Source organism: Amblyomma mixtum, chromosome 2 (genome assembly GCF_055824585.1).
Source record: "Amblyomma mixtum isolate Tamu chromosome 2, ASM5582458v1, whole genome shotgun sequence".
Lineage (NCBI taxonomy): Eukaryota > Metazoa > Arthropoda > Arachnida > Ixodida > Ixodidae > Amblyomma > Amblyomma mixtum.
Window position 1 is genome coordinate 20,568,110 of NC_143013.1, and position 8,391 is coordinate 20,576,500.

An 8,391-nucleotide genomic window follows, 5' to 3' on the forward strand; every position below is an offset into this window, starting at 1 on the left:
AAAATCTGGAGCTCTCACTATGTGGGCGCAGGTAGAATGGGTTAACAGAAATCCTTAGATGAGTGAAACAGCGTAATACTAGCGCATGTTATTTTAAAGACAAAAAAAAAACGCAGAAAGTTCGAGAGCCTTTCGTGCAAACGTTCACTGAAAAGCTAACGGCGCGTTTCTATAGAACCGGGCTCACCTTTGGCATTAGCAGTTGACTCCAGTCCGGCGTGATATAAAACAAAAGACCGTCGATAGAACCGTTAAGCGTGACGCCCCGTACGAGGAGAATGAAGAGACAGAAGTACGGAAACATGGCCGACACCCAGACGATCTGGAAAGCGCAGAAAAGTACTCTTTTTCCTTTCATTTTGTTATAGTTTTATTTTATAGTTTAAATGATCCTTCTGAAGATAAACCACCTGAGTGTTTTATCTTCCCTGGCGCCTTTTAATAATTATAAAGTGTACTCACCCTTATATAAATGGTCTATAGACAGTCTATAGACTTCTTATAGACTCTATTGCCTTCCTATAGGTATTTCTTTTTGTCTGTTCGTAGTCTATACACTGTCTATAGACAAAAGTCAACTAAAAGTGTATGGCCATGAATCTATAGATTGTCTATAGAATGTCTATAGCATTTGTATTGTAGACTGTTCTCTAGGATTTGTCTATAGAAAGCCTATAGATTTTACAGACAGAAGTCTGTGTACAGTCTATAGACTGTCTAAAAAAATTTTTGTAAGGGCAGACAGATCGAGAAGAAGCCCACGTGACTTACCTTGCCGCTTTGGTGGAGGCCTCTGCAGATGACGAAGTACACAAGGACCCACGCAAGCAACAGGTAGATGGCCAGCTCCAGGCGCATGCCCCCCATCTCGTGCAGTCCGGACGTGATGCCCAACACGTTGTTCCTGAGGACCGTCAGAGGGCGTTAGGAGCACGGACGGAAGCTTAGGGACACGTGAAGGCGTCCCTCTTTTCTACATTCCCTGATTTTACTAAAACTTTCACAATCCGTTCCCTGCACTCTTCTAATCTCTTTTGCTAAATTTTGCAGCCGGGCGGCATTTTGCTGCAGTACAAATGAATTTTGAATTTCCCCATTTCGTGGCCTAAATCGAGGTGACTTCTACGGGAAATCTGTGCGTGACGTCAGAGTTCGCGCTCGTCGGTATTCGCTCTGTGTTTGCTAAACGACAGAATTTCAAGCTTGTTTTTGGTCATTTCAGACAAATAATGACCCACACACTCATTTATAGTCTCCAGTCTAGCCAGTCAACGCGCATACATTAGGTTTTGTGACAGTATCCATGACGTCATAGGTTGGTGTGTCTCAACGCTAATTTTGTCAAAACTCAGCTGTAGTTTCGATTTCCTATAGTTTTCGCTGTCTTAAAATACTCCAACTCGATATTTTGAAAAGCGGTTTTTTGTGCCAGATAGAGGCGTCATTAAGTAATGTGATGTCATTATCAACTCCGCACTCACTCCCAAAACTCAACGATGGGCGTGACGGATCCGTTGTGCGGCGGCTTCGGGTGCGTCTCGTTGTACTCCCAGCACTTGTCGGTGTTCCAGTGGTTGTCGCAGTGCTGCCAGGGCAGCGTGTGAGTGAAGGAGGAGACCAGGTAGAAGAGGATCCACGCCACGATCACCATGTAGTAGATGTTACACATGCACATCATAGTCAGTGATCCGATGCCGATGCCTGCGGCGAATACAGCGCACACTGCTTATCGCCGTTCTTTGCGCAATGTTGCAATAATTGTTTTTTCCCGACAGCTGTCTGCGTTGTGCTGAAAGAGTTTGCCCGCTTATCATTTTTTTTAGAAAGCCGCTCCTGTGCGGTTTACAGCTTCATCTCCCAACGCAAGTGCACCGTAGGAATGGTTCGAATCAATCAATCAATCAATCAATCAATCAATCAATCAATCAATCAATCAATCAATCAATCAATCAATCAATCAATCAATTTGTTTTTTCTTTTGCTGACAAATAATGGATGATGGTTATATGTTTTGGTAGTGTCGCAGGAGGCTTTTCCTAGAAAATTCGACAACATTGAGGTCATCATCCTGTAGTTGTCATGTACTATCGGGGACAAAAGTGGTATACTCCACGCGGAGAGAGCCGGGGCAACGGCAAACGGCACTGCAATGCCATCTACAGGTGGCATCTGGGATAGAGACAGCCAATGAGTGACGTTTATTATCAGCACACATGTCGCTTGGCTCGTTTCAATGTTTCGTGCTTTAGCTCTCCAAAATGCCGCACTTTTCCGTTGCTCCGGCTCTTTCCGCGTGGCGTATACCACTTTTGTCCCCGATCGTACATTCCTGATGCAATGCCCATATCTGGACTGTTTGAAGGAATCAGTTTAGTGACCCTATGAGAGGGTACGAATGATTTTATTGCCTTATGTCAATTCGTGCCGCACTTAACAACCGAGTATTTACGGGAGCAACATATGAGTGCTCGTTATCGAGGAACGGTTACCTATTCAGGTAGTAAACAACCGAAGATTGGTTAGCGTACCTTTAAACATGGGCGCAATCGCCCAGACTCCTATGCCACCTTTGCTCAGGTACTGGCCCATGGCCACTTCTAGGTAGAACATGGGAACCGCTGTTGTGAGCAGACAGACCACGTATGGCAAGATGAATGCGCCTGCGTCGAAGGGGGAAGAAAGGTTAAGTGGCCGCAGCGGTGGCTCAGGGGTTATGGCGCTCCCGAAAGACGCGGGTTCGATCCCAGTCGAGGCGGTCGAATTTCGATGTAGGCGAAGTTCTAGAGGCCCGTGTGCTGTGCGATGTCAGTGCACATTAAAAAACCGCAGGTGGTCGAAATTTCCGGAGCCCTACACTACGGCACCCCCATATACCATAAATATCCAGACTGGCCAACGTATCCCCACCGTTACACACATACTTCATTCTGTACCCGATAAACTTCAAGAACTCGCGAATACCCTACATCGAAATTTAAGGTGCGATAATTAGAGACACCGTTTTCGTTTCTTGACGGTACTGCGTGGCTTTTACACTTTGAACAAGATATTCCCGGAAAGCGTTAATTTTTATACATCATATCCATAAACACGCAGACTTCATATGTGTACAGACCATCCCAAACCCTTCGTATCAAACATCAGGGCAACTGCTAAAGCGATTCGACTGCTCACCGCCTCCGTTCTCGAAGCAGAGGTAGGGAAAGCGCCAGACATTTCCCAGGCCTACAGCGAAGCTGATGCAACTGAAGATGAAGTCTGCCTGGCCAGCAAACTTGCCCCTTTCCGGGGTCACGGACAGGTCATGATGGCTGCCCAGCCCACCGGCGGCAAGCGAGCACTCCTCGTTGTCCTCGGCCTGCGTGCGTAGTACCAGAAGTTGTCGGAACGTTTCTGCATGAAACTTCGGACCTTCTTTCGTTCGAGATCATGAAGCGAAAGGCGCTGAAAGACTCTTTGTCGAGTACTTTCTTCCTGCTATTCATTCTACAGCGAAAGCTGTTAAGGCCACTTTCTCGCTTAAGCGCTGTTGGCGTCGCTGGAGTAATGCATCAGGTTCAACGCGTAAAGCTGAATTGTCAGTGACGTCATGAGTGGCGCCATGGCAATGCGCCACTATGATTGGCCAAAAAAAGATAACAACTGCTCCTTAAGAGTAACGGACTGCATTCCAAGAGAAAGCAGGGGTAGCAGGGGGCGGCAGAAAGTTAGGTGGTCGGATGAGATTAAGAAGTTTGCTGGAATAGTGTGGCCACAACTGATACAGGGCAGTGTTAATTGGAGAGATATGGGAGAGACCTTTGCCCTGAAGTGGGCGCACGTGCTCCGGCTGATGATGATGAATGGTCCGAGCATAGTGACGTCACGGGGCACTCACTGGAGCTTGCTCTTGGTGCTAACGTGAGTGTCGCAGAAAAAAGGAAAACGACAATCTACTCCTGTACCCACGGTTACTAAACGCTCCGACTGGTATCGGAATTTCACAGCCCCTGAGCTCTCGATGAAGTTTGCATACCACAGCGGCAAACGAGCGGTAAATATTTTATGTGCCTTGAGACTTTTCCCCTTTTTCTCCGTGCCTACTTTTGCCTACTGAAGGCAGGTCTTATCTGTCAGTGAATGAGCCCATGCGACGATTGTAACGGTTGCAAAGAAAATGCGCAGCCTTCCTTTAAATCATTTCGAGCGTGGATGCCAATCACACGAAATGTGGTTTGGATGTTACAGCACATTCGTAAATTTGTTTTCTACGTGTGCTTTCTGTACTTATGTATTGCACCTTGGCGCTTGCTCAATCTTATTTTGCGTTGTGTGTCATTGCTCCCCCCTATGTAATACCCTCGATTGAGGGCCTTTAGGAGTTTATTGAATAAATAAATAAATAAATAAAGTGCGACGTAAGAGGATGATGAACTCTTAGAGGTGCACTGAAGAGGACTCTGAACTCGTCTTTTTGCCGCGGGAACTCGATCTACACGTTCCCAGCATTCTTAGAAATTTCGATTTATTGCCCTGTGCGGCCGATTTACGTAATTAAATCGGATTAACGTCGGGCTCCCGCCTTTTTTTTTTTTTTTAATTCTCCGCATAAGGTGGGAGAAGTCGACCAACGTATGGAGTGCCCTACAGGCAGTCGCGTGGCGACTTTGCTTTCGCTTTTATTTTGTTTCTTTTAGGTTTCCGTGAATAAATAGGTCTAGTCAGAGACTACATAGATGCAAATTAGGCACACGGATATAAAAATACGCATGGACTCTTTTCATTCGCGGATCACCACGTATCACTCCGCCGATGGAGAGCGGCAAGCCACCACGGGACTGGTTGAAAGGTTCGTCGACTCCTCCCACCGTTTGCGGGGAATTCAAAAAAAAAAAAAAAAGCGGGAGCCCGACGTTCATCCGATTTAAATTAGGGAAATTGGCCGCACAGGGAAATAATTCGAAGTTTCCAAAAACGCTCGGAACGTGTAGATTGATGTCCCGCGGTAAAAACACGAGTTCAGATTCCTCTTCAGTGCACCTTTAAGGCTGGTTCACATTCAAGCGACTGAACGATTGAGCGGCGCGTCGCAGCGAAAATCTCCAACTTGTTGGAACCTCGTCGCTCTTCGCAGCGACGTCTGAAAACAGGCTTTTCGGACGCGGCGGCAGGATTCGCTAGCATTTTCGATTGCATGTAACAGGCTTTAGAAAATGTAGGGTTATTGTGAAAATCCACCGAGACACCTCCACACAAAAGATGGACCTGCAAATAAAAACAGAGAATCAAACACTTCAGACAAGAACCAGCCTCGAGTACTGAGAGTGAAAGGTTTGCCCAAAAGCACTTAGACGTTGTCCCGCGTAGCGCTGAAGGCGATACGTGACCGCAGCGACAGAGTTTGATGCGCCGCGTTCTCGTCTGTTTGACTAGCATGTCAATGCATTGTGGTCGAAACCAAGCCATATGATAGGTCGGGTACTTCTAGCGTGCCGCGACCTCTACTTGAACCCCAGAAAGTTCGACAAAGCGGAGTACCTTGACGAAGCAATATATTTGCTTCCACGCGATCCTGTAAACCATGCATATAGGTACAGGGTTGGTCAAAAGTTCCCAGGCCACATGGTCCGCTTTTCATTGGTATATCCTGGCACCTAAGATTCCGATAAAGCTATCAAGGCTCTCATATGGTAGAACGATCCTTCTTCTATTCTCTAGAGAAATTTTGAGTTTCGAGGGTACCTCAACTGCCCGACTACGCTGGTCAAAAGCAAACCCTGTGGCCTTGGAACTTTTGACTGACCCTGTACATGGATAACGGAACGATGTGAACTGATAACATGGAAATGAATAATGGAATCACTTCGTTGTGTAGAGGCCTTTTCCCTGCAGTGGGTATGGTCACGCTGGTGATGATGGACGCGAGAGACTGTAAGTGCGCCTCATCTCAGTGATAAGCTTACTGCGAGGCAGAAGGCACGCTCGTTAAGACCGGGAGCGCCCACGAGACGGCAAGCGCCGCGGGTGGCATTGACCGAGCTGGTATAGGTGACACATTTGGCAGTTCTATTATCTTAACTTCACTGCATTGCACTTTACGCCACCGCAGAAAGTGAGTAGCAAATCGGAATTCCTACACGCATTTACAAATCGTCTGCAGCCTAGTATTTAACAGAGAGAGGCAAATATCAGGATGGCGTTAAAATCATCATAATCATCATATTTTGTTGTCACTGTAGCATTCCAAATTACAAAAGACTTCCCGGACCAATAGCCAAAGGCTAGTGATGAATATGTGAAGTTATGGTGTATTTTTTTCTTTTTGTGAGGATGTGTGTATTATGTACGCTTACTTTTATTTCTAAATTGTTGAGAATGCGACTTTTATTTTATGAATGCAATGTGTCGTCTTCACGTGCCGCATTTGTAATGTACAGTATTGTGATGGACCCGAAACTAGCCTCTTGCTATGGGTCCTAGAGCATTGTGCGTATTGTACCCTTGTAAATGATTTTTCTTTTGAAATAAAAAAAAGGTACGACAGAAAAAATGCAATGGAGGCAACAATAATAAGGCAAAAGACATGACAATTATTAAGATTCAAACTAAAGCAATTGGTACGTTTTTAGCACCACACTAAGGCTTTAGTGCAACAGGACAAAGCAAAGGAAAAAAAAATTGGCAAAGGTCTTTTTTTTTCCTTTTTCTTTTACCGTTATTTGAAACTGCGACTTCTAGTTGCGGTTTAAAGAAACGATAATTGACTTCAGCTTGTAATCCAGTTTCACTATTGTAGGAAGTCTAAGAATCACGCTTTGAACCCACGAAACTGGTATCTCGAAATGGACGTCTCAGAACAGGCATCAAGAAAAGCAAACGCGTCACCAACTTTTGGTTGGCATAAAATGAGGGAAACTGGCGGCTGAGCAGAGGAAGAGGAGTAACGTAACGGACAGAAGCGGGGTAGCGAATGCCACTGCCACAGCCTGTCGTAAAAGTCTGACGCCGTTCCCTGGCCGAAAAGTGTGTGGCAGGCCTTGTCAAGGCGATGAACCGCACCGCTTGTCTCTCTAAACTAAACTACTTGCCAACGCCCCCCCCCCCCCCCCCCCTCCCTCAATGGCGTGCACTTTGACGCGGCCCTTTGATGCGTTTCTGTCAACGAACCCTGGCTTCAGCCACAAAGAAGATCGCAGTAGTTGGGCTCGGGATTAATTTGTACCGCCACTTGGGGTTAATAGCCTGCACCAATAGCTAAGAACACGCGCGCTTTCGGCATTTCGCCGTGGTCGAAATACTGCCACCGCTGAGCCATCACGACGGGTCGGCGATCTGCTCAGCAGAATAAACATCCGGCCACTGCTTAGTGATCAAAATTCGAATAATTTGCATCGCCACTTCCTAACACGGCACAGTCCGCTCTCTGTTCGAAGACAGTGTGAAGTCCTCACCTCTCTGCAGATCGGCACCTCCTGTTGCGATGTCAAATGTGAACCATTGCTCCTCAATGAACTGCGGCGCAGGACCTTCATGGCGAAGACGTCCGGCAATGATTTTCTCCTCACCATGTTGCCAACCTGTGGACGCTCTTTGCAGGTGGTGTCCTTCAACAATTACAGAACAAAAAACGCACGTGATCAGCAACCTATAACCAAATGTATGCATTCCTCCCTAAGAGCCATTAATTCATACTGTAGGAAGGTGTAGATGTTCTCCTGAGAAATGTGCTCATAGAGGTCTAAATATGGTTTGATTTAGACCACCCACGTTTATTCGTAACGTAACCAAAGGCCAATATATACGTCATTTAAAATTTAGCGCTTCATCAGGAAACTGCGACCGCGACTATGTGTAGAACTCGCGACATAGTGCTCTTTGCCAGTATGCCATGATCTCTAGACGCAGGGGCCCCATGAGACAGCGATTAAATTAATAAATGACAGTACGCTGCGAGAAGCTATATGTAGAAACGCTGTTGCCACGTCAGGCAAGTATGTGTAGGACCCGTGATACTATTCTGGCGTTTGGTTTATGGCCGGTCGCTGTCTGGAGGACGACGCACGGTCTGCTTGAGAACTTTTATACATGATAAACGGTGCAAAAAAAAAAGGTACTTTCAAGACGAACCAATGTCAACAGACCAGCCTCCCAGTGGACCAGAAACTTCCTGAAAACGCCTTAAGTGGCAGCTTCATATAGAAGAGCTGCTTCTTAGGTCTAGCTGCTTTTGAAGACAGTCCATGGAAGAACCAGAGACTATTCATGGCGCTTAAGCGGAACATGCGAGGCACGGTCCTGTACTCGGTGGCAATATATTTTTTAGCAATGAAGAGGAAGGTGCGGGGACGGAGCGTCTATAACTGTGTCACTCCGCCATTAGTTCTTCCACAAGACGGCTGCCCGGCTCGTTGC

General features: G+C 46.5%; 1 protein-coding gene across 1 annotated transcript in view; it reads right to left on the reverse strand.

The window, feature by feature from the left end:
• The window catches only part of LOC149358610 (sodium- and chloride-dependent GABA transporter 1-like), a 56,553-nt gene extending 48,835 nt beyond the window's left edge, over positions 1-7,718 (reverse strand). Inside the window, exons 1-6 of the mRNA XM_089570734.1 lie at positions 7,431-7,718; positions 3,175-3,358; positions 2,529-2,660; positions 1,482-1,701; positions 772-904; positions 188-322 (exon numbers count right to left, since the gene is read on the reverse strand). Of these exons, the coding sequence (XP_089426860.1) occupies positions 188-322; positions 772-904; positions 1,482-1,701; positions 2,529-2,660; positions 3,175-3,358; positions 7,431-7,547 (921 nt within the window). The 5' untranslated portion in view covers positions 7,548-7,718. The remainder of the gene's footprint in view (positions 1-187; positions 323-771; positions 905-1,481; positions 1,702-2,528; positions 2,661-3,174; positions 3,359-7,430) is intronic.
• Positions 7,719-8,391: the final 673 nt, after the last annotated feature.